Here is a 27,571-nt window from a genome sequence, read left to right on the forward strand (position 1 = left end):
CTGTTGTTTTAACTCTCTCTGTCCCAGACCTGCTGTTTTAACTCTCTCTCTGTATAGCACTTTATGACAACTGCTGATGTAAAAAGGGCTTTATAAAATACATTTGATTGATTGAAGTTTCTTTAGTGATTAGCAGTTGAGACCACTTCCAGATCAGCACTGTTCTACTCCTGCAGTGCAAATCAAATGCTCTGATTAACATTTTGCGCCAGTCACCTTATGTCCTGTAACCAGACAGACAACCTGGATTCCATAGTTCACCGGAGAAGAGTCCAAGGGTTTAACACTAGAGATAGAATATGTAGCAGTTCCTTCTTGTGCCACCGAGTGTCACTCGTCAGAGCGGATTCAAACAAGAAAATGTTCTGAAAATTAACTTCTGACCTCAAGCAAAACCTTTCACTAACCAGCTAGAAACCCTTTCCTTTCTTGGATTTAACCCAGTATCTCCCTCTAGTGGAAAACTATGCATAATTATGATGAGCTTGTAGTGCAGGGCTGTCCAACCCTCTTCCTGGAGATCCACTGCCCTGTAGGTTTTCAGTCCAACCCTAATTTAACATATCTGATTCAGCTTTTGGTCTTGTTGAGCAGCTAATTAGCAGAATAAGGTGTGTTAAATTAGGGTTGGACTGTAAACCTACAGGACAGTAGATCTCCAGGAAGAGGGTTGGACTGTAAACCTACAGGACAGTAGATCTCCAGGAAGAGGGTTGGACTGTAAACCTACAGGACAGTAGATCTCCAGGAAGAGGGTTGGACTGTAAACCTACAGGACAGTAGATCTCCAGGAAGAGAGTTGGGCTGTAAACCTACAGGACAGTAGATCTCCAGGAAGAGAGTTGGGCTCCCCTGTTGTAGGGGGAGAAGTCATGCATATGCAGTGGTGTAAAGTACTTAAGTAGTTTTTTGGGGGGGGGTATCTTTACTTATTTTTGACAACATCCCTGGTCAACCCTACTGCCTCTGATCTGGAGATATTCAATGATTTATACTTGTACTTTTGATACTTAAGTATATTTAAAACCAAATACTTAGTCTTTTACTCAAGTAGTATTTTACTGAGTGACTTTCACTTGTCATTTTCTATTAAAAGGTATCTTTACTTTTACTGAAGTATGACAATTAGATACTTCTTCCACCACTGTGCATATGTTGATTTATTATGCATAAATCAACCCCCCCCCCCCAGAAGTGTAACAGCTGTATTGCTTGGTGGGGTAGTACAACAACAGCTATTGTTATGTAATATACATGCATAACCAACCCCCACTTTACCTTACGGAACTTTTTATTTCTTGTTGAGGAACAAGTTACATAATTATTGAACAAAAATAACAGCGCATATTGTTTTGTCTCGGAGGAGATATTCAAATCAGACATGAGACTTCCTGTTGGGTCATCAGGTTAATACTTTATTTGTTTGATTGTAGCGAGGAGAAAGAGCGGGAAAGAGGTGAACAAGAGGAAAGTGTTAAAGAAACAAACAAGGGACTTTGGGAGAGCTGTGGCTACAAGCCTTTGTATCAAATCCAGACAAAGTTATCAGGCAACATTAAAACATTTCATATATTTGAAGAAGAAGAAACAAAACAATAACGTATTGGTGGACTCTAAAAACTATGACACAGTATTTACCTAAACAGACACAATACCAAACCGTTTAGCCACACCCCTAGAACTATGACCAGCTTCATAGCACATTAAAGCCACAACCTTTCTCCCGGTTATTTGACATTTTGATAAATTCACCCATGTATCATTTCCATTTCTTAAGCCATAAAAAAGGCACCTTGTCTGAAATCTGGAAGATCCAAACCATTTGAATACAGCTACGTTTAAATATACTGAAGCGGAGGCACAATTCATTTGAACTTACTCGACATAATGGAAATATGTATATCGTCAGCAGAATTCACTATGTCTATTTGCAGGCGTTTGGTCAGTGACTGATCACCATGACGGCAAAAATATGTTAGAAGATTTTATTTTTACGAAACACAAAAACATGTCTATCTAGTGAAATGGCCTCGATGGGTACAGTATGGTGAGTCTTTACAGCTGGGTAGGGACGGGGGCGGACTCTGGAAGGAAACCACTGAAAAAAACAACAAAAAAAACACAGGCTGTCCATATACAGTACCTCGAGGGATATGCTGCTAAGAGGCAGATGCGTTCTGGTTTTCCTTTTTTCCCCACACACACACACACACACACACACATACCAGTGGAGGCTGCTGAGGGGAGGACGGCTCATAACAACGGCTGGAAAGGAGCTGCTGGCATGGCTTTAAACACATGGAACCCATGTGCTCGATGTATTTGATACCATTCCACTTATTCCGCGCCAGCCGTTAACACGAGCCTGTCCTCCCCAATTAAGGTGCCACCAACCTCCTGTGCTACACACAGACACACGCATAGAGACACACACACAGAAATACACACAAAAGGCTTGTAACCACAACCAAGTCGAGGCCGTGAGCCCCTGCAGTTGGTCACTCAGTGTTTTCGTCCTCCTGCCCGAAACGAACAGTGCAGCAGTTTCAGCACACACACACACTCCAAAAAGAGGCTGTGTAAAGTGTGTGCGTTTGGGGAGGAAAGGGGATAATTGGACAGCTCCCATACGGATTGTGAGAAATAAACGTGGCAGCTGCTCTTTTTTTAGGGAGTTATACTGCAGAACAAATACAAACCAAGACAAAACAGAGATGGTGAGCTGAGATAGTGGGGGGGGGGGAAACGACAGAGGATGAGGAGCCACGGGAAGGAAAACGTGAGAGATTTTGGATATCGAGAATAATACAAACTGTTAGGAAGCGAGTGTTGCTCATGCTTTTGTGGATACAGAACCTAAGTTTCTTGACATGTTCCTAGGACTACTGTAAATATGCATACCAGACTCAATAACGGCTCTCCACGTGTTATTTTTCAAGTCGGAAAAACTGAAATCCATCGAACTTTATGCACTTTACCTCTTGACTAAAATGACATTCATATTCATAAGTGTACTCAAAACCCCTTTAATTTGCTGAAGCCACTTCTGTCTCGCTAGCAAAAGGTGATATAAAAGTCAAACAAAACAAATGTAACGTACAGAGAAAGACATTACAGAAAAAGTCCCACACGACATCTGGGAAACTCCGAGCCGCACAACGGATGGTGCTAAGCCCGGCCCTACAACACCAGCTCTGAGGGGCCGGTGACGTCACCCTTCTCTTCTCTGCCCCAGAAGAAGAGAGGAGCTATTGGGAGACGAAAAGCTGTTTTACACAAGCGGGCCCCACTGTGGCGCCATCTGACTCGATTTCCGTTGTCCTTTTCTATGCCCTTTCAGTAAGAGGGGAGGGGTCATTTTGATTTGACCCGGAAGCTTCGTCGAGGGTACCCTGACCTAGGTGCGCCTGGCCTCTGTGATTCTCATTTAAATCTCCCTCGCTCGCTCTTTCCAGATATCACAGGAATTGCCCTGCCCTGATTCCATCCCTCTGTGTTTTCCCTTCCACACTCCCCCTCACTTCAACCCGGCCTAGTAGACGGACTGTGTCTTTGTTGGACACCAGGAGGCATCAGGGGGAGGAAAAAGGCCACCGAAGATTAAAAGATCGACCTATTCTTATTATTTTTTTTCAATCCTTGGAAGAAATGAGATGAGTACAAGGAGAACAGGAAGTGCGTGGTCTACACGAACCTGTGTTTCTCCCCCAGTGGTCAGCTACAGCTAAAGTACATTTACAAATCAGCTACAAGACTTGTCAAGTCTCTTCTCCCCCCCCCCCCCCCCCCCCCTTTTTATAGGAACTTTTTGCAGCTGTTTTGCACAAGGTAAAAGCTAACATGAACCCCTAAGCAAACTCATCTGGCCACTAAAGTAACATAAGCCCACAAGATCTGCCATTGTCTCAAGTACAGACTCTACTCCAGCCATACGGTTCGCTAGCATTGCTACTTTGGGAACTGGTAATAGAAGAACTCCTTCTACTGAACTATGCACTGACATATAAAAGGGCTAGTCTAGTGTTGGAATGCTGCTAACACCTCCGAACCCCCATGGAATGATCAGCACTCGGATGGCAGACTGCAGCCGTACAGCCACTCGCATTCAGACACACCAAACGAACAGAAGCCAACCCCAGCGTGCACAACTGAATAACTCCTACATACAGGTCACGTGCAGCTCCCACAAACACCTGGAGCACACGTTCACATAAGCAAATCACGCGCCACACACTCATTTGATGTCATTTCAAGCTGATCCCTTTCCTTCCCTAAAAAGCGTCCACCTAGAGCGGTGTGTTCATGATCAGTATTACGCAGTCACTATAAAAGGGAAGCAGAGTGAAACATTTTCACACCCTGTTAGCTGTTATTATTATTATTATTATTATTATTATTATTATTATTATTATTATTATTATTATAATAGATATTATCATAACGAGTCGGAGAAGACAATTAACCAAGCGCTAGTGTAGAACTAGTACGACAGAAAGTCATGAGAACAGAAGCCAGAGGAAAGGAGAGGGGGGGATATCCGTCTGTAATGATGAAATGTGTCCTTTCTTTCCTCACTCATCCTCCTCCCATCATCCTCTCTGCCGATTCAACGCTTAGGCTCTGATTGCTACTTTACAAAAGAGAGGACTGTGCGAGTGTACTCAGTAACCGAAGGGGACGATTCCACCCCTTCTTCGACCACAGGCCTGGTCATCCACTTATAAAATAAAATAAAAGTGTCACTTCTCTTTACAACTTCTACGGCTTGCCGTTGCTGCTGTCCCGCTGTTTTTTGCTGCTGCCGCCGCCGCTGTTGTAGAGGCTGGGGTTTGCCACTAGGTGGTGTGGCACCATGCCAGTGTAGGGACCAGCTGCAGCAGCGTAGTTGAAGAGGGCAGGGAGGAAGGGCAGCGGCGCCACCTTGTCGTCCCCAGGGGCCATCATGTTCAGAGCCATGGGCAGGGAGGCCAGGTTGTAGGGGTAGGCCAGCAGCTGTGGCCTGTAGAGCAGATGGTACGGGTCGGGGTAGAAGGGCAGTTTGCCTAGGTCCCCGGTAGGCATCATCTTCCCCAACGGCCCAAAGGCAAGAGGCCCGGTTGGGTAAGACATGAGCAGGTTGTCCTCCTGCTTCTTTCCAGAGCAGTAGCCGCTCTGGACGATGAGGGGCAGGGGGTAGTCCTGCATGGGGTATCCCCTGGCAGTAACCTCCCCTCTGTGAGGGTCTCTGGATGGCACTGGGGAGTGGTCCTGGGGCTCTGCCTCGGACGGTGGGGGGTCCCGTGGGAGCAGTAGGGCGTGGGCCGAGGGGCGGTCGATGCCACCGACCGACCCAGTGGGCAACTGAAGCCTCTCGGGGCCCCGTGTGCCACACATGGACTGGGAAACTTGGCGGTTGGCCTGCATCAGCAGGTCCATGGCAGTGGGGGAGAGGCATGGGGACATGGTGGGCCGCCTCTGCAAGGGAGGGTTGTTAATAGTGGTTTGAATGGGTGTGTGTATAGGGGACATTGCGGGACTAATTGGCTCCTCTTTGGGTACCAGGAGGATCACCTCCTTGTCTCGGAGTTGCTCCTGTGGGGGGTGAGATGCCCCCCTAGTCTGCTGAGCCCGCTCCATTTCCCTTTCTCTCTGCCTCTCCCTTTCCAGCACTCTGTCCATATTCCTCTCCCTCTGTTTCCTCCTTTCCAGCTCTCTCTCCATATCCCTCTCCCATTCTCTCTGCCTTTCCCTCTCCACCTCCCTGGCTAGGATTGAGGACATGGTCAGGTCTTGTGCTTGGTTGGGACTGGGGCTCCTGGACAAGGGTGGGACCCTGACATCTTGGGCCACTGGTGAGTCCTTAAAACCAGCATGATGGAGGAGGCCCATCCCACATCCCTGCCTCAGTCCTTTCTCCACACTATCTTCCTCCCGCTTCACGCCACAGACCCCTCGGAGGGGCACTGTTGTCATGGCAACGGACGGAAGAGCAGCAGTGTGGTTGATTCTCATCTGCGAGGTCAGGTGCATGTTCGGAGAAGCGGTGGGTGGTCCCGTGACAGGTGCAGGGCTGGTCCTCCTGTGGCTCTGCCCCTCCAGACTCCTCTTCCTGGGGGTCCGGTAGTCCAGACATTCAGCTCCACTGCTCATGACCAGCACACCCTGGAGGGCGGAGGTGCAGGAGGAGGGAGAGGGTGTGGGCCTGTTGGAACTGGGGATATCGGCCATGGGGATCTCTGAAGGGGGCTGAATAATCAGTGGACTGGGCTCTCTGTCAGGAACAGGAGTTGTGAGTTCATTGAGTTCAGGGCTGCTGCACAGTGTTGGAATATGGTGCTCTGCTTTCACTTTGCTAGGCTGGCTCGCGCACTGCTGTGCCTCTATGGCCTCGCTACTATGCTGTGGTTCTGGGACAGACTGAACAACGGGAACATGGCCACTCATAGTGTCTAGGTATTTGCTAGCAGTGCTAACTGTACCCTCTGCTGCTGCTTTTGGCTCTGGCTGGGTCTCCTCCCTTTCTCTCTCCGGGGAGCTGCTTAACTCGTGGCGCCTCACGTGGCGGTTTAGCGCCGAGGATGTCTTGCATACCTTATGGCACTGCGGACAGGTGTGTCTTGCCAACGACCTCCTGCTTAGGCGACTTGGACTTCCCTTCCCTAGTATAACCCTCTCCCTGTCTACTTCTGCCAGCTTAGTCTCCCACTCCACGCCCTCATCTCTGGACTGAGGTCCCGCTCGGGGTGGCACGGACAGGGGGTCTGGGGCTTTGGGGTGCCGAGTTCTCTGGTGATCCTCTAGCTGGTCCCTGGAAGGGAAAGGGGCCCTACAAATGAGGCACACAAACTCCAGCAGGTGGCTGAGCTCGTGTTTATCCCGCTTCCTGGAGCTGGAGAACCAGCGGCCACACGTATCGCACTCCGACGCGCTCCCATCGGACCAGGGCCGGCGTTTTGTGTCCATAGGGGAGACTGAGGTAGCCAGAGGGGGTTGGGGAGAAGCCAGGGGAGGATCAGTGGGCTGAAGGTGGGCCTCCTGGATTTCTTCCTCCCCCTCTTTATCTTTTGAAGGTATAGGGGAAATACTGAGGGATTCAGGTACCTCTCCCTTCTCTTGCTCTGTGTGACCTTTCACCTCCCCCTCCACCTCATCCATCGTTTCATCCTCCTCGTCTTGCTCCTCTGCCTCCTTATTTACATGGTCCACGATTCCCTCCGCCCTCTTCATAAGCCGGAGGGAGCGTTTGTAGTGCAGTTTGGCCTGCCAGTTCTTTGCTTTGTGGACGTGCGGGGCCTTCCTCTTGGGTTTGTAGGAGTAGTAGGGCCTCCAGAGGTTGTCCTCATCGTCCTCACTCTCCCCCTGCTTGCGCACCTCCTGGCGGAAGTAGTACTCTCTGACCTTGCCCGGGGCTATGGGACTTTTCTTCCTGCTCTCCCCATCTCCTCCTCTCTCCCCCTCGGCGCCGATGCTCGAGCTGCGATGGGAGCGGTGTTTGTGGTGATGGTGGTGGTGGTGAGAGTGGCGAGGTTCCTTGGTCTCCTGTGGGGAGGGGTATGTCCTTTTGGAAGGAGGAGGGCTCCTGTCCCTCTTGAGGTCCGTCTCGGAGATACTGCGCTTGACCATGGCCTCCTCACCTATCCGCACCGTGATCTGACACAGCGGCCCGGCTCCTTTGCCCTCTGACCCCGTGGACGACTGTTTGGCTGAGGAGCCGTCACTCTTGCTGGACTTATGATGGGACCTACCCGTCTCTGATCTCCTCTCCAACTCCTCTGTGGCGTCTGAATTGTCCACTAATTTAGCTCTCTTCCTATGGCTCTCCGTACTTTCCCTATGCTTTTTAACAGGCTTCGCACTGCTCTTGGCGAGTGTCTGGCTGTTGCTAGGTTCAGGGGAGGGACTGCTCAGGGGGCTTTTCCCACCCCCGGAGGTGACCTGGTTGCTATGGACAATGACGGATGACACTGCTGTGCCGTGCACTATGACTGAGGGCTTGGGGTGGCCGTACGTGATCACGGATGACAAACCCAACTCTGGGCTACCGCTGACCTTGGGAGTTTTAACTCGGTTGCCAACGGATACCTTGGAGCTGCTGCCACGACTACCTACCTTCTTGGACGCTGCCTCTCGGTCAGCTACTCTCCCTAGGGCCATGCCTGTTAGGGAAGGGAGCCGGATCTCTCCCTGCTCTAGAGCTACTGTGAGGGGGAAGCCGGCAGGGAACTCTTCAGGGTCAGGCTTCACACCCTTGGGTAGAGAGCCACTGATGAGGCTGCGCAGGTCACCGGGGTCCAGGGAGTCAGGCAGGCTGCAGTCCAGGGGCAGAGGGACGGGAGAGGGGTCAGAAGGGGGCAGCTGCAGGCCATTGGCCAGGGAGTCACTGTAGGTCTTGTAGGGTCTCTTCTGGGAACGCATGGGGAGCAGGCGGTAGAACTTGAGCGCGTTGACCTTCTGCTTGTAGCCGCCGTTAGCCGTCTTCTCGCTGGAGATGAGGCCCGGGCTGATGCCGTGGAAAGCCTTCTGGTGGGTCTTCAGGTTGTAGTACGTGGCGAAGGCCTCCCAGCAGAAGATGCACTGGTAGCGTCGCTCGCCCGTGTGCCACACCTCGTGCTTGGTGCGGTACTCGGCCAGGGCGAACACCTTGTCGCAGAAGTGGCAGGGGTACTTGCGGCGCCACGAGTGCACGTTGGAGTGGCGCTTGAGGCTGGACAGGGTCATGTAGGAGCGCTCACACACCGAGCAGAAGTAGATGACGTGGCCGTCCACCACCTTGACGAAGTGGTCCTCGTCCCCCACCAGCTCGGACACGTCGCCTTCGTGTCGAACCAGGAGACCTCGCCCTTTCTTCCCTTTGCCAGGCTTCATATCTTCCTCGCCTGCCCCCAGAATCTGTCCACCCTCCACCCTAACCTCCCCTTCCTCCAGGGGCTCCTCTTTTGGCTGGATGGGGAGAAGGGGGAGGCTAGAGGGGATGGCTGGGGTCAGAGCGTGCCTGCAGGAGGCCTCGTGGGACTGCAGTCTCTTGTTGTGGATGAAGGCTTTGCCACAGTGCTGGCAGCTGAGGGCCCGGCCGCCACGGTGCAGCCGCATGTGGGCCGTGAGAGACGAGGCGGAGCTGAAGAGGCGGTGGCACACCCCACATATCAGCTCCGCCTTGGGGCCATCTGGGGGGGTGGAGGAGGAGTGAGGAGGAAGAGGGGGTGGGATGAAAGAGTCAGAGGGGTGAGGAAGAGGAGGAAGGTGGAGGGTGGGCGGGTGGAGGTTTGGTCCAACTTGTGGGCTGCCCACCCTCCCTCCTTGTTTTCCTGTTTTCTCCTTTCTCTCTGTGCCCTGCCTCCCCTGGCTCTGATAGGCCACGGCGCTCAGGTTGAACAGGATCTGTGCAGTGTCTGAGGGGGAGGCTGTGCCATTGGTCAGTCTGTGACCCTCCCCTGGGTAACCCCCTATAGGCCCATTGGAGGACCTGGGGGTGAACCTGTGGAACTGGGAATCCAGACCGGCTTTGAAAAGAGGTGGGGGGGATTTTGTGTCCTTTTTGACCAGTGCGGTAAGATCCATGGGAGAGGAAGAAGAGGAATGGGAGGAGGAGGAAGAGGACGGAGAGCTGTCATGTCGGGGCTGTTTAAACGGCCGCTGTCTGTCCGTGTTGGCGGCGGCGGCCAGTTTCCATGACGACCCCTCATTTGACCCCTTGGAGCCCGAGGAGGAGTGTCGGCAGCGGGAGGAGGACATGGCCGAGGAGGGGCGGTGGTTGTGAACGGTGAGGGCGGCGGGCAGGGCGGCACTGAGGGGGAAGCTGAGGGTGATCTTAGCGTTCTCTGGGCCGTCTGCCCCGTCCTCCATCATGGCCACCCCTCCTCGGCCCTGCCTGCTTTTACCCTTCATCTCCCCTGGTTCCTCCTCCTCTTCTTTAACCAGGTGGGTCAAGAAGGGCACCCCGAGGCTGAGGCCCGCCTCTGAGAGAGGCCTTTTCCCCTTGTAGTCCCGGCGGGGGAAGCGGGAGGTGTAGATGAAGTCGAGCAGGTTGGACAGCACTCTGGACTGGAGGTGAGGCAGCTCCAGGACTCGCTCAGCCCCCCAGAAGAGGGGGTTGATGACGGGTGTCCAATACCGGATCCGAAGGCGGTGGGGAAGACGTCGACAGCAGCAGCTGGCGGAGGTACTGGCTGCAGGCGGTGAACTCGGCGAGGTCGACGTCACAGAAGAGGGTGGGCCCGGCGGCCAGGTGCTGCTTGTTCAGGTGCAGCAGGAAGAGGCTCGCGTGGAGAAGGTCGCACACCTCCGGCTGAGGCACCATGACCAGCCCTCAAAACCTGAGAAACGACAAGAGATGAGTGTTACAGCTAGAATGGATCCCTGCAGGCATTTTTTTGTAAAATGCTGTAGATAACCGCTACAGTTGAATGTATAATACCAGAAAAACTAGATTCTACTTCAAATATTCTGCCACGCTAAGAAAATACTAGAAGTAGCATAAGAAACGCAATAAAACATCAAAACATAATGTTGAATGCGTCGAGCTGTCTGTTTGAACTACTTAGCAAACAGCTCGGACACCCATGCACACCCCACAAAACCTGCCACAAGAGGTCTCTTCACAGTCCCCAGTCCAGAACAGACTATGGGAGGTGTACAGTACTACATAGAGCCATGAGTACATGGAACTCTATTCCACATCAAGTAACTGATGCAAGCAGTAAAATTAGATTTAAAAAACAGATACACACTTTATGGAACAGCGGGGACTGTGAAGCAACACACACATAGGCACAGACACATGCACACACACACACACACACACACACACACACGCATTTTGTACTGTAGATATGTGGTAGTTGTGGAGTAGGGGCCTGAGGGCACACAGTGTGTTGTGAAATCTGTGAATGTAAGTGAATTTATTAATTTTAAAAATGGTATAAGCTGCCTTAATTTAGCTGGACCCCAGGAAGAGTAGATGCTGCCTTGGCAGCAGCTAATGGGGATCCATAATAAATACAAATACAAATTTAAAAAAGGGAATGGCGAGAGAGGGAAAGAGAGCTAGAGGGAGGACTGTGTGGCAATGCTGGTTTAGATTTCAGCACGCAGAGACGGGAAAGGCATTCCAAGGATCCATCTCGGCTGTACCACAACATTCCCGTCGCCTAATTGGAAGGCATTCAGATTTAATCAAGAATCCCCGAAATAGAGTGTTGACTTACATCCCATAGCCCTGCTAACTTAAAATAGGTTCCCATTTGGGGGGGGGGGGGGGGGGGGTGATTCCCATCACAGCCTGCTGGCCCATTCCTGGCAGTGGTCAGAATTTGCTGGCCATGACTCCAACCATTATTTGTGAAAGCAGAGGGAGGGGAGGGAAAGTGGGAGCGGGAGTTTTTTTTTCCTTCCGCCCACTGCATCCGGTTCTGTCGCAGTTAAGCTCGAGAAGACGAGCAACGGTGCGCTTCCCATTTCAACTCTAATTTGAAACGCCGATTGCGGCGGATCCACTCGCCTGCCATCTATTCATATTCAGCTCGCAGATTCGCAATAGGCAATTATTTTGTTATTACATATTTAGTACAGGCCGCTCTATGGACTCCACAGATCGTGGAAGATGGCTGTTGAGGCCTAATGGTGAGGCAAGAAGAAAAACCCTCAGTCATGCTTTTCTGCCTGTGTTTTCAAGCAGCAAGGCAGGCAGGCCTCTGTAAAATTCCACAGGCAGCCCTGAACAGGCAGGAACTAGGTCAGCACTGTTATTGCAGAGGGAAGAGGAGGGAGAGAGAGAAGGGGAGAGAGAAAAATGGCCAGGCTGGAAACAGAAACACAGAAACGCACAGCACACACACACACACACACACACACACACACACAGCAGTACAGACAGGCAGACAAACACAGACACACCCCCATGGGCACAAATGCACGCAACCATACATACAGGCACCAGCAAGCACACACACGGCCACAAAAACAAACTACTGATGTCGCGGATGGCCTCGCTTGTAAAAACACATGCAAAACAATGGGGTGAGGCAGAGGAGTACCCCGCAACAGAGAGTCTGTATAGGTGGAATGAACTGAATTTACAGGACAGAATAAGCAGAGCTTTGAATTAAGTGGATTAAAAGAAAAAAAGAAGAAAAAGCAGGAGAGGGTCACATCACGCACACCCACTAAAATCGGCCCACGTGATACGCAACGAAACAGATAAAGTCGCACAGCTACGCACCACTGCTCTTTATTTACCCAGATACCCAGGCGAACACGGTGACTACGCGGATTAGCAGGGAGTGTGCACATAGCTAAACGTAGATACCCTGGATGTTTACTGTGCAGTGTGCTGTGATAAAGTATTGTCATGCGGGAAACCCCTGTTATTAAGACACCAGCTACTCACAGGCCAACACAGCGTGAAACGACATGAGGACTAAAGACGTCACGATTTCATCTGGTGCGCCGCGAAGGGGAAATTAATCTGGCGCCCCCTCGCTCTCTCTCCTTCTTCACCTCGCTGTGACGCACACAACTGCATCGCCACAACCAGGGCCTTGAACAACAAACCGGCCATGCGTGACATGGGGGGGGGGGGGGGGGGGGGGGGTGGTCTTCGCACACACAGGCAGCACACACAGTAGTACACACCCTCCCCCCACACACAAGCGTCTGACCCCCAGAGTGCCAAGGACCCAGCCTCGCCCCCTAAAAATAACGTGCCCTTTCTGAAGTATGGTGTTCCGCTCAAACAGACACGGTCGCTGAAGGAATGTGTCCATCTGCGCTCGCCGTGCTGCGAAAAAAACTGAACCACAAACAAACAAATATATATATATATATATATATATATATATATATATATATATATATATATATATATGAACGTGCAGGTACACTTGTTGTGGGACAAATGACTCACTGTGATAGGTAGAAGAACATTAGCCAGAATCACATCAGCGACAGGAAGTTGGTCAAAGAAAACCTTCAATGCTACACTCCAGGGTCCCAATGACCACTTTACTATTAAAGTAACTTGAGTCCTAATCAGTTAGTACGCAATGGCTCCGACCCCATCGCCTTCATGTGTAGAGCCAATCCATAGATTAGTTACTGCAAGAGACTGCTGGGTGGGTTTCAGCTAGCACGCAACGGAGAAATGTGTGTGTGTGTGGGGTTCACGCTGGAGTGGGAGTTAGTTTGCCTGTTCCGCACCGTGAGCGAGTGGAGTGGGGTTGTGGAAATAGGATGGTGTCGGTTGGGCTCTCCCTAGTGTGGAACGGCCAGCCAGGGGGGCACCAGTTGGGCTGTGAAAAGGGGGCTGTCGCTGGAGACAGAGACTGAACTCTCCACCCCCCCCCCCAGCCCAGAAAACATGGTGGAGCCAGCCAGATGGGGCAGAGGGAGTAGAACGAGGCGGTGAAAAGGAGTGGAGGGCGGACGTGTCAACATGCCCCCCCCCCCCCCACTCAGTGTAAACTGTAGTATCTCTACGATATTGCATGCCACTCCACACACCAGCTAACCTGCCCCAGGTTAAAACACCACCCTCTCCATGGCCTGTTAGCTCCCAACCCAGCACGTAATTCCTGGAATTCTGACCCCTGTAATTGAATCACGGGAACCATTAAGGAGGAAAAGGGGATGGCCCCCCCAAAAAATGTACCTTGAGTCGTAAGAGTGGAAACACTACACCACTGACCTTTGAGGTAATTTCCCCCCAAATCATTGTTCAATTTTGCACACAGTCCCTCTTAATACACCGCGTACACACACACACACACACACACACACACAACGCAGGCCTGTCAGTCATGCACAGCGTAAAAAGGCTCAGGATTGTTGGAGATGTAAGCAGCTACCAGACACTAAAAATCGGCATTGATAGCATGAGGCCACGTAAACGAGGGGACGACTCTGATAACATGGACCGCTGCTCCAACGTCCCCAGAGGGCTGCTGCTGTGGCCGTAGCACCGTTGCTACAACACAGTGCAACGCCGTTCAACCAGAGTGCATCACCCAGCAAAAGGGCCAAATCATGACTTCATAGACACTCGCTTCTGCTTAAATTCACTCCTATTAACGAGAGATTTATGCCAAACGTCGCAATCTCAATTTCAAAAATTAGACAATTGGAATGGCTTAAACGGAAATTGCACGTAAAAACAGCATTGGTTAGTCAAGTCTTCCAGTGGATACCAGTGGCATAGAGTCTAGCCAATATACAAACAAGTCAAAAAGAAAACCTCTACCTGAAAACCAACAACTGCCACGAAGCAACAAGGCCCCTATAACTCATGACCCCTAAAGCCTCGTGGTTTTGTGGGTCATATATCCCATACAGTGAAGCCAAAGGCTTGGCATGGCAGACATGGTGACCCATGAGGAAATATTTGAGACGGACCCTTTTTTGTTTGTTTAAATAAAAGGAGGGTTTAGTTAAGGAAACAATAGGGCTGTGATGTCAAAATGCCCTCCAAGGTTTAGCAAGAACCGCCTTCCGCTTCCAAAATAACCTGGCATAAGGAGGATATTATGACACACCAAAGAACCAGGGAACAGGAGAGACGAGAACAGCATAATCTCTGCACTAGATTATATATCAGGGACATGCATGTTCAAGTTATTCCCCAACTCTCTGTGTCCTTTTGGGAGTTAAGTTCACGGAGGAAGATCGTCCCGACCGGTCACAGCGAGAAAAGGTTTCCCTAAAATACAAAAAAAAACATGTCATGTCAATGTCTATCGCCTGGATCAGACGAGCGCTAGCTCAGACCCTTTGATCTGGGCTGATTCACGCGGGCGCAAAAGACGCCGAGAAATGTGAAGTTTCATCACAACCCCTGAACGAGTCATCGCTCCTGAAAAAGAAGTGCGTGGTGCGCCAGCGAGGACAGGGGAGGATGAGGGAGACGAGGCCTCTTATTGGCGCCACACAGTACACACACACAGTGCACAGGCACACACACACACACACTTAATAAAATCTTCCATTTCTCCTGACATACAAAAACAACAACAACCCCGGCGATGGAGACTGAGGAAAAACAGGCAGGGGAAGAAAAAAAAAGAAGAGAGCAACATGTCAGCCCCTCACTGCTAGGCAAGCACACAACGAGACAACGTACCTCGGGAAACCTCCTGCTGCACCTCTGCTGTGATCTGTTCTCCCTCTCCCCTCTCTCTCTCGCTCGCTCTCTCGGGCTCTCTCTCTCCCTCGGTCTGTGTGAGCGCGCCGCTGTGTGTGTGTGTGTGTGTGTGTGTTTGCGCGCGTCTGTGAGAGACGGGGCACACACAGGCAGCAGTGTGTAAAGACAAGAGGGCAGGAGCGACTCTCGCACTCTGGCTCTTGCTCTCCCTCGCCTTCTCCCTCTCTCTCTCGCTCGCTCACTTCAGTTTTGCCTCTGACACATGATTCTCAGTGTTTTTGTCTTTTTTTTTTTCAGCAAGTGAATTTTTTCACCCCCCCATCTCTTCTATTCTCTCTCCACCTCCTCCCCCACCCCCTCTGAATCCAATCCTCTTTTTATTTGGAAGTGTTGTTCTCCAGCCACACACACACGCGCACACACAGACACACAAACACGCACACTACTTTATATACACAAAGCCTGGCGAGATAGGGAGAGAGGGAGAGCAAGGCAGAGGACGCCATTTAAGCAGTTAGTTACGAGCACTGCCAGTCCCCAAAATGGCTGAAAACAAACAGGACCAATGCCAACAAAAAAACAAACCTGGGAACTAGGATAGATAGAGAATTGGGGAGGGGGGGTACAGACAATAGTCTGATGGAAGTACTCTTAACTGAAGAAAAGGAAGAAGCAAAGATCAAAGAGAGAGAAAGAGAGAGATTAGGGCAGGGACACACTGCCTTCTATTTTTATTGCCTCTTTTAAAAGGTTTCAAGTTTATGGGGAGCGAGCGATGGCGACAAAAATCAGGTGTGTGTTTCGGGTTCACTGCGAGTGTGTGTGTGTATGACCCTAAGGCCAACTCTACCCTGCTGTACGACTGACTGATTGATTGATTGATTGACAGCCAACAGAAACCGGCGTGGCCTTGCCGTGTTTGTTTATGTCAAAAAGATCAGTCAACTTACCTGGTAAAATAAGGGTAAAATAAATAAATAAATAATTTACTAGGAACCAAATGGAAGAAAAGAGACCGAAGCGGGGAGGGTATACAGTGCCTTCAGAAAGTATTTACACCCCTTGACTTCATCCACAGTTTGCTGTTTTTCATCCTGAATTTTAAAATGGTTTAATTTAGATTTTTGGGGGACTGGCCAACACACAATACCTCATAATTCCAAAGTGGAATGATAATATATAGCAGATGCTTTTATCCAAAGCGACTTAGTCATGCTTGCATACATTTTTTTTTAAGTAAGGGTAGTCCCGGGATTTGAACCCACAATTTATATATTTATTTTGTACCTTTATTTAACTAGGCAAGTCAGTTAAGAACAAATTCTTATTTTCAATGACGGCCTAGGAACAGTGCCTGCCTTGTTCTGGGGCAGAATGACAGATTTTGACCTTGTTGCAAGATCGAATCCCCGAGCTGACCTTTCGGTTTCTAGTCCAATGCTCTAACCACTAGGCTACCTGCCGCCCCCTATCTTGGCGTTGCTAGCATCGTGCTCTACCAACTAAGCTACAGAGGCCCAGAGAACTATGTCATTGTATTTTATTTATTTTTATTTTTTTTTTACAAACAAATTAAAAACGCAAAGCTGAAATGTCTTGAGTCAATAAGTATTCAACCCCTTTGTTATGGAAAGGCTAAATAAGTTCAGGAATAAATATTTGCTTAACAAGTCACATAATAAGTTGCATGGACTCACTGTGTGCAATAACAGTTTAACATGATTTTTGAATGACTACCGCACCCTAGTCATAGACTGTTCTCTCTGCTACCGTACGGCAAGCGGTACCGGAGCGCCAAGCCTAGGTCCAAAAGTCTTCTTAACAGCTTCTACCCTCAAGCCATAAGACCCCTGAACAGCTAATCAAAGGGCTACCCAGACCCCTCTTTTACTCTGCTGCTACTCCCTGTTTATTATCTATGCATAGTCACTTTAACTCTACATGTACATATTACCTCAACTAACCGGTGCCCCCGCACATTGACTCTGTACCGGTACCCCCTGTATATAGCCTCGCTTGTTATTTTACTACTGCTGTTTAATTATTTGTTACTTTTATTTTCTACTTAATACTTATTTTTCTTAAAACATTGTTGGTTAAAAGCTTGTAAGTCACATTTCACTGCCTGTTGTATTCGGCGCAAGTGAAAAATAAAATGTGATTTGATCTCTGTACCCCACACATACAATTATCTGTAAGGTCCCTCAGTCGAGCAGTGAATTTCTAACACATATTCAACCACAAAGACCAGGGATGTTTCCAATGGCTAGCAAAGGGCGGCACCTATTGGTAGATGTGTAAAAAAAAATAAGCAAAAATGTAATATCCCTTTGAGTATAGTGAAGTTATTAATTGCACTTTGGATGTTGTGTCAATACACCCAGTCACTACAAAGATACAGGCGTCCTTCCTAACTCAGTTGCCGGAGAGAAAGGAAATCATGAGGCCAATGGTGACTTTAAAAAATAGTTAGAGTTGAATGGCTCTGATATGAGAAAACTGAGGATGGATAAACAACATTGTAGTTACTCCACAATACTAACCTAATTGATGGAGTGAAAAGGAAGCCTGTACAGAATAAAAAATATTCCAAAACATGCATCCTGTTTATAACAAGGCACTAAAGTAATAACGCAAAAAAATATGCCAAAGCAATTAAGTTTGTCCTGAAAACAGTGTTATATTTGGGGCAAATACACAATACATTACTGAGTACCACTCTCCATATTTTCAAGCATAGTGGTGGCTGCATAATGTTATGGGTATGCTTGTAATCGTAAAGGACTGGGAAGTTTTTCAGGATAAAAAAGAAACGGAATGGAGCTAAGCACAGGCAAAATCCTAAAGGAAAACTTGGTTGTCTGCTTTCCACCAGACAATAACCTAAAGCACAAGGCCAAATCTACACTGTAGTTGCTTACCAAGAAGACAGTGAATGTTCCTGAGTGGCCGAGTAACAGTTTTGACTTAAATCTGCTTGAAAATCTATGGCAAGACCTGAAAATGTTTGTCTAGCAATGATCAGCAACCAATTTGACAGAGCCTGCAGAATTTAAGAATAAATGGGCAAATGCTGCACAGCCAGGTGTGGAAAGCTCTTAGAGACTTACCCAGAAAGACTCACAGCTGTAATCGCTGCCAAAGGTGATTCTAAAATGTATTGACTCAGAGGTGTGAATACTTATCAAGATGCATTTTATTTTTCATAAATTCTAACATTTTGTAAAAAAGTATCTTCCACTTTGGCATTAGTGGACAAAGATCGTTGACAAAAAAAATAACAATTAAATTCATTTGAATCCCACTTTGGGATACTTTCAAAAGCTAAATTGTCCAACAAGAACCTATAATTTCCATTGCAAATGTTTTGCTAGTGTGCATTAGTGAATACAACGCAGGGGTGTATTCATTACGCTGATCCTGCTGCAAAACGTTTTGTCTGCTGGAAAACGTTTTGCAACAGAAACCGTTTACTCCAATCGGAAAACGTTCTGCAACAAAAACGAGTTCCTATTTGACAAATTCAGAGAGGTCCCTCCCAGTTTCATTACGCTTGCATCCATTTGGTTCTTAAAACGGTAAATGGTTTCCGTTGCAAGACATATTGAATACACCCCTGACTTGACAAACGTTATCTCACAACCAAATGGGAACCAGTCAAAAACAGCACGAATCTTCAGTTCTGGAAACGTTACTTGTTAGACGGGATACCACCGCCATCTTGGCCCTGACTAACTTCTTACAATTCCACACGAGACAAAAATCAATGGCATTCCACATACCCCACATCTCTAACTAACTACCCCAGACTGCTCTGCTTCTCAACGGGGGGGGGGGGGGGGGGGGGGGGTTCAGTAGAAAGAGACAGGGGCAGGAGAGTGGGGGTGGGGGGGAAAGAATGTTCAGAACTTTACAGCCATCACACATATCCTACTTCCCCATCCTCTTACACTGCTGACACATACACAGCAGCAACCCCCCCTTGCCACCACTCCCTCCCCTCCCCCCTACTCCTCCCCCATTGTATACTAGCACACTTGTCTCCATGGGAACAGAGCTGGGATTGGGTGTTGTTGCTGTGACCTCTCCGGCTCTGCAGGAACTTTGTTGCTTTTTTTCCTCCCCTCCAATGCACTTTTTCACCAACCGAGAGAGAGAGAGAGAAAGAGAGCGAGTGTGTGGGGGACAGAGTGTGAGTGTGCTTGTGACAGGGAACATGTGTATGTGGCACATAAAGTGCATGTGTGTACGTATGAGAGTTGGGAGGGGTGGGTAATATTGGCCGTTGGCGGTCATAACAGTGAGGGGTGTGTGCGCGCACACACACTCACGTAACTGGAGTGTGGCCAAACAGTCCCACACATGTGTGCAGTGTCCCGTGGCAGCGGCGGCCAGCCCCCCCAACTCTGTATTCAGAGGGAGTCCCGTCGTCCAGCCGTCCCTATTCATGGGCGTTTGCCCAAACGTGATCATAGCTTTTCATGCTGTGCTACCAAGCGACACACACATCTGAATGCGCAACGATGGAAGCGCCAAGGGAGCCATCTTGCTGGGAAATCAGAGGCATTACGGAGTGCTACATTCAAAACCATTTACCGTTAATAGGGAAAAGCATCGTTTTAGAAACTCTTGACAAACAAGTCTTGAAAGTAAATGTATTGAAAACAGCACGAGAACAAAGAAATGTTGGGTGTTTCGGTTTGCAATCTATAAAACAACAAAAATATATTTTCTCTGAATTGTTAAATGGTTATTGAGTTTGACGGTAAGACTGAAAAATAGGGACCTGAAAACTATTGAATACTTTCAACAGTGTAATTGATTTCAACAGTGAGCGGGCCTCATTCATTCACCAGCGCTTGACAATGTATTAAATAGAACTTAAACATAAACTCATCAGAGTCCTGCTTGAAACCGCCATAACTGATACTGGTCCAGACACTGATACCTAAGCGGGTGCTGCTGCATATACAATAATTTAACTTGCAGCCTTGAATTCCAAGTTTACTGAAGCCTAGAGAAGGAATATAATCAAGACAAACCCTAGAGAGACTGACCTGCTTAAGTGGTAAGTCCAGAGGTGTTGACCTCAGGTTTAAAGGTCAGGGGTCATCTTAAAAGGGGAACAGGAAGTGGAGTCGCTCCACGAAGGGGTCAGGTGGCCGGCCATTCGCTCTGGCCTGCAGACAGGAAAACGTTATAAGAAAATCAATTGCTATACTTGCACATCCACACACACGCAGAATTGCATACAAGCAAACTTGCAGACACACTCCTGTGCACCACATGCAGACACATACTGGAACTATTAAACACACAAATACATAGTCTTGTACAAATGCACATGATTAACTGCGCACATGATGTCTGTCACATGATTAACTGCGTATGCTCGGCAGATGCCCCAGAAGCAGCAGTGTGTCACAGCGGGTGACTGTGGCGGGTGGATACATTAGAATATCAGATGACGGAAATGGAGTTTTAGCACTAAATGGCTACTAAGTGATTCATATCCCCACGGTGAATGAATAGGGCCGGAGCCAGAACGCTTGTGTGAGCGCCGAGCAGGCCTTGTGTCTGTGCCAACACAGCTAGCGTTAAGTCACACAACCTGCGCCAGTGAAATCTGGAAAATTAGAGCTGAACAACACTGAATGGAGGTTACTAGAGGATAGTGACTAGCTTTAGTTTAATATGCAACCCGAGAGCAAACCTAAAATGCACGCACGCTCGCGTCGAGGGAAAAAGGAAAGGAAATGCTGCCAAAAGAGACTGGATAAGATGGGTGGAAAATCATCTGGGAGGGGTGCCTGATACGGTTCGGGGTGGTGGTGTTGGGGAGGGGGTTGGTTTTTCCACTGCCAGGGAAAGAACTGCTAAATCAAATTAATTAGCTTCTTCATCTCTAGGCAGCTACCCAGGCATGCCGTAATGGCAAAGAGAGTTGGAGGGAGGGGGAAGTAGGGAGAAAGAGTGTACACAAGAGAGAATTTGGTGAAGGGATGACTAGCCTGTTGTGTAGGTTCAGGATAGCTGGGAGGAGGGTTAGTGGTGAGGGAGGATGTCATATTTCTCAGAGAGGGTTGTTTTACTGGTGTTCAGTGGTGAGGAGGAAGTGGCTGTATGTTGACTGTGTAGCAGGCGTGCCGGTAGCGCTGCACTCCGGGCGTATGATACTTCCTGTTCTTAAGATGGCATTGTTTTTCAGAGTGGTGTCAACATCCCTGCTCTTCCACCATGTCTCTTTAAGAGAGCTATGGCAGAGAGAGCGAGAATGGCCGTAAGGGACAGCGATAAAAAAAAAGAGGGAGCGTGTGAGGGAGGGAGGAACACGGAGGGTGAGACAAAAATCAAATCATTCCCCAGTAATAAAGGACAAAAAGCACTATGATAATACCGTTGACGTCGGGAGTGAGGGAAAAGAAAGGGAACGAAAAAGGAAAAGTGAGAAAGAAAGAGAGGCAGATGGTCAGAGGCTTCGGCACCGTGCCAGGGAAAACACTACAGAGGCAGAGCAAAGAAACTAAAAGAGAAAGATTCAAACCCCAAAAAATTGGAACAGTGGTGGGGCAATGGGAGAGCCTGCAGCCAGCATGTGGTTGTCTCTACAGATCAGTATGAGAGAGGGGGGCAGAGAAGAGAGGGGGAGAATAGGGGTGAATGGCGGTGGTAAGGGGGCGAGTGAGAGGGCAGAGGACATGAGAAAGAGGCAATGAGGGAGGGAGAATTAGGGAGAGGGGAGGAGGTAAGGGAGTGAGGAAGCAAAACCAAAAAAGGGAGGTAAAGAGAATTAGGGAAAGGGCAGGGCGTGAAGGATAGACAGACCCGAGAGAGGGAGAGATGGCCAGAGCCAGTCCTCTGGGGGAGGATAGTAGGACTCGGTGGTGCTGCTGGGGCAAAATTTGGCCGGCGCCGAGCGGAACCCAGATTAAAACTAAACCGATTGCGACGGGAGGTGGGATCCAGTGTAATTAATTTAGCACCTCAGATAGTTCTGGGAGAGGAAGAGGCTCCTGAAGCCTTCGCACAAAGTTCGATCATGTGTGTGAATCGCCTCCAAAAGCTATCTGTGCGTCCTCTAAAAAGTATCTCAGACTTGGACCGTTAAATATCGAAGCGTCTTAGATTATTAGATTAGTTTGCCAAAGGACGCCAACATCCCTAGAAAAATATGCCCACATGAGACAGAGGTTTGATCTGGAGGGATAGATGGATGATAATAAGGGACGCATAAAAGATGGAGCCACTTGGCAACATCATCAAAACAAACAGTAAAGGGAACAGGACATTCCCTGCGCTCCCACTGGAATGCCTTTCAAGAAAAGTGCTCACTTGTTCCGCTGATATTTTTTTAACAAGCGAGAGCGTGCCTCTTAGCCAACGTCATGATACATTTTATTACGAAACAGCAGGGCCAGTGTATATACACTTAAGACTGCAGGGTCTTTTTTAATTGAGTTGGAAGCTAAACATTTATGCTTGACCACTTGGTCTGTTAGGTACTGATATTACCAGAGCGGGCTGAATTTTTGGGGATCATGTAATCGCAATTGAATCCTTGCAGGTACTGCTTTGTCGTGAATGGAGGGAATTCGCGCTTGATTTAGAAACCTGTCTGAGAAATCAGACACACGCAACAGGACTGATATTTTATTTGCTTATCCATATTTTACTCAGTGGCCTGATGGAACAACCTTAGCATGGTATACACAAAGCATGTCATTTTGTTTTTCGGCGGGATGCTTTATGCGTACCTTTAAAGTGTGACAGACAAGGATAAACACAGCAAACCAAGTCCACGAATTATAGGCCTGCATTACTGGTGCATTTGTAGCTGGGACATCAGTGGCCAAGGCGGTGAGAAAAGCCACATAATCTAGCACATCTCCTATGTCTCTTACCTTCCGTCGCAGACAGGAAGGATGTTTAAATAAGGGTCCAGAATCTCCGTGTCAAAGTGGAGTAACGGCTCCCTCTCCCTGGTTGTCTCTCTTCTCCCTCCCCCATTAAAAGGGGCTGCGTGGTCATTCTGACGTCTGCAATTGGTCGTGCAGCATTTACCGTGATATGGCCTCTGCAGAAGTCTGGGCATTTATAATTATTGCGCTTCGCAGAGCTGTTTTTTTGTTGAGCTGTTGTGAAGGAAGTTGTCAAGGAAGTGAGTTTGTGTTTATACAGGACCTCCCGCCCCCACTTACCGTTAACCAATCATGTCAATGCGTTGCTGTACAGAGCCCTCCGCATCGTTACAACATTTGAGAAGCGCACCGCGAGCATTACAGAGCTCAATTTGGTCTCTGCCTGCCTCCAGAGACTTCGCAATTGCGTCACATCATCCATACCGTGCCTCCGAACACGTTTTGGATAAACGCATAAATAGGCTCTTACTGTGCTATGGAGGACACGCTCAGCTCCAGGGTTCTCCCTCGCACTTTTTTAAAAAATGTAACCTTTATTTAAATAGGCAAGAAAGTTAATGATAATTTATTATTTACACTGACGACCTACCCCGGCCAAACCCTCCCCTAACCCAGACGACGCTTGGCCAATTGTGCGCCGCCCAATGGGGACTCCCGATCACGGTCGGTTGTGATACAGCCCGGAATCGATGCAGTGCCTTAGACCGCTGCGCCACTTGGACGCACCAAATGTAAAAAAAATGACCCCACTAAAATGTAAACAACGTAAGAGGCGTTACGCCATCTTGTGGACTGGCTATGCCATAGTTTTTTTTTACTTTGTCATCATAGAAGGCAATGTTTGTTTGCTCTAGATTGCAAGAAATGGAAGTTAAAGGCGTTTAAAAAATCTAAAATAGTCCTCCTGGGCTCCCTCGGCCATACTCCGCAGAACCACCTTGTTAAAAAAAAATCACTTGCTCACACAAAACATGCACTGCCAGGAGGCAAACACTGACATCACCAAACGAGAGCTCCCTCTGAATAAGGGCATCTATCTCCACATAAACCAAACACACAATGACAAAAACAGGTACACTCATGTACGTCACCCATCCCACTGAAAACACTATGCCCCACTCAAATGTAGTTAGACACACAAATAACATGTGTTGGGAGAGGTATTAAACATGTTATCACCCATACTCAGAGATCAGTCTTCACATAGTAGATTGGTGTGGGCCCTCCTATATGGCTAAACATCAAATTTGAACTAAGATGGGCCTATATCCAATGACAACCAAAGACATTAAAATCCATTGAGAGAAATGCTTTATAACCTCCATTCAAGAGGGATGGTGCTGATGAATCAACATTAATGTACAGTATATTGACCAGGTAAACGGTTTTGAATGTAGGCAAACTAGGCATCGAATGATACATATTATGCTAAGCTGCTGACGTACAGCTGTTATTGCTGCCATTTCCCACCATGTCACTTGTCTTGTTGCCAGTAGAGGGGGCTGAGAGCAGGTAGGGGGCATTTGTGCACTTGAACTGTTGAGCAAAAAAAAGCATGCCATTTGCATTGTAGACCACAAGAGGGAGCCAAAAAGCTGATAAGTGCTTTTGTATGACAGCACCATGTAGAAGCCTTTGTTTAACAAACATTGACTTGTAAATAAACAGATCACAATGATATGGCCAACAGGAATCTCTAACGTGTGGATAACATAGAAGAAATCAAAAGCAACATCCTAACCCAAGTGCTTGGGAGTAATAAGGATACAGCTGATCTACAACAGCTTCCCAGTGGGAACTTGAGAACTGTGTTCCTCTGTCGTGGCTAGAGTCTGCCAAAGAAAAGATGAGGGCAAAGAGGCATGTTCATAATGGCGAAAACCATTCAGTTTCCCAAATACATAAACAGAGTCAAGAAGTAACTTCAATTTCTTTATTACTTTAAACAAGAAAATAGCTACAATCAGTTAATGTCATCTAAACAATAACTATGAGGGGGGGTACATTAGCAACCACCATTAACACTTAAGAAATGTATTTGCCAATTGACATGCAGTTTAAAGTTTCCGGGCCTCCAAAGTGGCGCAGTGGTCTAAAGCACTGCATCGCAGTGCAAGAGGCATCACCACAGACCCAGGGTTCGATCCCGGGCTGTATCACAACCGGCCGTGATCGGGAGTCCCATAGGTCGGTGCACAATCGGCCCAGCTTCGTCCAGGTTAGGCCGTCATTGTAAATAACCATTTGTTCTTAACTGACTTGCCAAGTTAAATAAAAATAAACAAGTATAGCGCAATGTTATAGTATCTGTAGTACTGCCCTTTAAAACATACTTTCTCTTCTCCAAAAACCCTCCTGCATCCATGTAAGGCTACATATTTAAGCAAGAACACACCAAAAACTAGTTAAAGCAAAGGGAGAACATTCTAAAATATATTTAGGCGCTGTAGGGTATAAACTGTATTTTTTGTTAAAGCCCTCTTGGCATTGGGGAAATGTGCTGTAGCTAGAGTTGTGTGAACAATGTCTACAGTAGCCGTCCTTGGTCCAACTCCAGATCTAACAAGATTATTATATTGTGTAACAGGCTATAGTGAAAACACCTCTGGTGCCTAGTGAAGTATGCTACTTGTTGATTAGTCTGGAACTTATAGTTGAAATGTAGCCTAACTTTTGCAACATGTAGAACAAACAAAATTGGCATGCAAGCTTGTTGACAAGACAGGATAACAAGAAGCTAACTATATGCACTGTGGAAACAGGCAATTTGTGAAACGGAGAAAATCTAGCACTTTACTTGATTAAACTCAATGTATACATTACCTGACTAGCCAACATGAAGCAATCGAACGTTACACAATCGATCTTGAACTATTTTCAAGGCATGCTCATTACATTCTGGTGAAGGCAAACTTTCAAGTTAGCTGGTACTTAACAAGACTCCATTTTTCTTGCCAACAAGAAGCACCAGTCACAACACCGCCATGTTGAGACGAGGTTCCAACGAATGTACAAAGTTAGCAATTTGGTAACTATTGTTACTAGCAAGCAATACTGACAGGGAAACAAATATTCGTGTAAATAGTCAAGTGTCCTATTCAATATTTGTACATATTGAAGATATTAACAGGAAATGTCATGAGTTGTTATCTGCTCTGACAGTGACAGACAAAACCATGGCCATAGTGGTTTGACCATGTCTACAACTCGGTTAGCTAGCCAGCTAACAGACCACGCAACATGTGGATAAATAACTAAGTCAGGTAGTTAACTAAATTATCAAAACGAAAATTAAATGCCACCCTGTATTTCCTATGAATTTACAAGCCAAGTTATGCCTTTGAACAACATGGCACATAGTGTTTGAGGTTGGCTTGCTAGTTAGCGACACGGTCTCCCAGGAGTCCCGGTGGCCATTTTTGTTTGCCAACTAAACAACATATTAAAGCCATCAGATGCGTCTATATTGGCCTCGGTGACATTGTAACAAATAAATCAGCGCTAATAATGTTATCTAAAACAAGTTGCTAATTTACCACCATTAACTAGTTACCGTCTCCAACAGGCGGGTTTCACTGTTTAGCTCGCTTGCTCCCACAAAGGGGTAACGCTGCTCGCTGGCCGCATCTCTAACAAGCCAACGTTACCTACTAAGTCTTCTTAGGCTATTATCTAACTCTTGATGATAATAAAACATGAACCATTGACTTAACACCAACCAAATGTTTGTTTACTAGTTGATGTAACTAATTCATAACTATAAAATTTGAATTTTACATTGACTTTTGTTAGCTAACAAGACACTTCTTACCGCCAAAGCCAGGCTGTGTCACTGCGTTAAACGTGGCCTTCCAATCTCGCCCTTAATTCAGAAAAATCATCAATTTACATTACAAATTATAGCGACGTTTGTTCTAAAAACGTGTATTTCAAGCTTTTCCGTTTGAATTATGGTAAAGTATTTCACGGATATTGTAATTTAACACCGCAGGCTTTTCCCAGACTTTCCCAGTTGAAGTACTGAAAAGAACACTGATCGCTTGATACTTGAGACCGAGGATTCTTGCATAGTCCCGTAAAAACCAAAATGTTGTCATAAAATAACAGTAATTTCGACATATTCTTAAAAAAGGTCGAAAACGAACTACAATAAACTGGTTTTAAATACAAAACAAAGAACAAACTAGTTAAATATGCCTTTGATTTACGAAAGGTCGAGGTAGGCCTCATGCGCAAGCTTCTTTTTCCAGAGTCGTAGCTGATCCAGAGCGAGACGAACGAGACAAGACAGATTTTTTTTAGTTTTGCTTAGAGGGAAAAATTACGAATCGGTAAAGTTCGGCAAAGATCGGGAACAAGGCGGGTTTAACGAAAGTTATCCCAACGCCATCATATCTCTATAGCCATTGGTCAATCTGTATGTACTAATGTGCATTAAAGTTATTATTGACCAACCACACGACATCTTATTGAATATTAATAGAACTACAACCAAATATACATTGTAGCCCCTCCTCTGCTCTGATCTGACCAATGGTGAACA

General features: G+C 47.6%; 1 protein-coding gene across 7 annotated transcripts; it reads right to left on the reverse strand.

The window, feature by feature from the left end:
* Positions 1 to 1,394: 1,394 nt before the first annotated feature.
* Positions 1,395 to 27,314, reverse strand: zbtb4 (zinc finger and BTB domain containing 4). Of its 7 annotated transcripts, XM_029753620.1 has the most exons (5): positions 26,840 to 27,314; positions 24,797 to 24,860; positions 23,011 to 23,241; positions 20,167 to 20,289; positions 1,395 to 10,292 (listed from the first exon to the last, which is right to left on the reverse strand). In XM_029753620.1, exon 5 carries the CDS (start codon positions 9,862 to 9,864, stop codon positions 4,759 to 4,761), a length of 5,106 nt encoding a protein of 1,701 aa, XP_029609480.1. In that variant the 5' UTR covers positions 9,865 to 10,292; positions 20,167 to 20,289; positions 23,011 to 23,241; positions 24,797 to 24,860; positions 26,840 to 27,314; the 3' UTR covers positions 1,395 to 4,758. The 7 variants fall into 7 exon arrangements, 6 of the variants coding, with proteins under 6 accessions (XP_029609480.1, XP_029609481.1, XP_029609482.1 ...); XM_029753621.1 differs by lacking the exons at positions 23,011 to 23,241; positions 24,797 to 24,860; XM_029753622.1 differs by lacking the exons at positions 23,011 to 23,241; positions 24,797 to 24,860; positions 26,840 to 27,314 and adding an exon at positions 22,864 to 22,995.
* Between the last annotated feature and the right edge of the window lie 257 nt (positions 27,315 to 27,571).

The sequence above is a fragment of the Salmo trutta genome, chromosome 5 (assembly GCF_901001165.1).
Source record: "Salmo trutta chromosome 5, fSalTru1.1, whole genome shotgun sequence".
In the NCBI taxonomy this organism is placed as follows: Eukaryota; Metazoa; Chordata; class Actinopteri; order Salmoniformes; family Salmonidae; genus Salmo; species Salmo trutta.

Coding starts and splice junctions, on each gene's coding strand:
- zbtb4 (XM_029753625.1), bottom strand. CDS start 9,864: ATGAAGGGTAAAAGCAGGCAGGGCCGAGGAGGGGTGGCCATGATGGAG.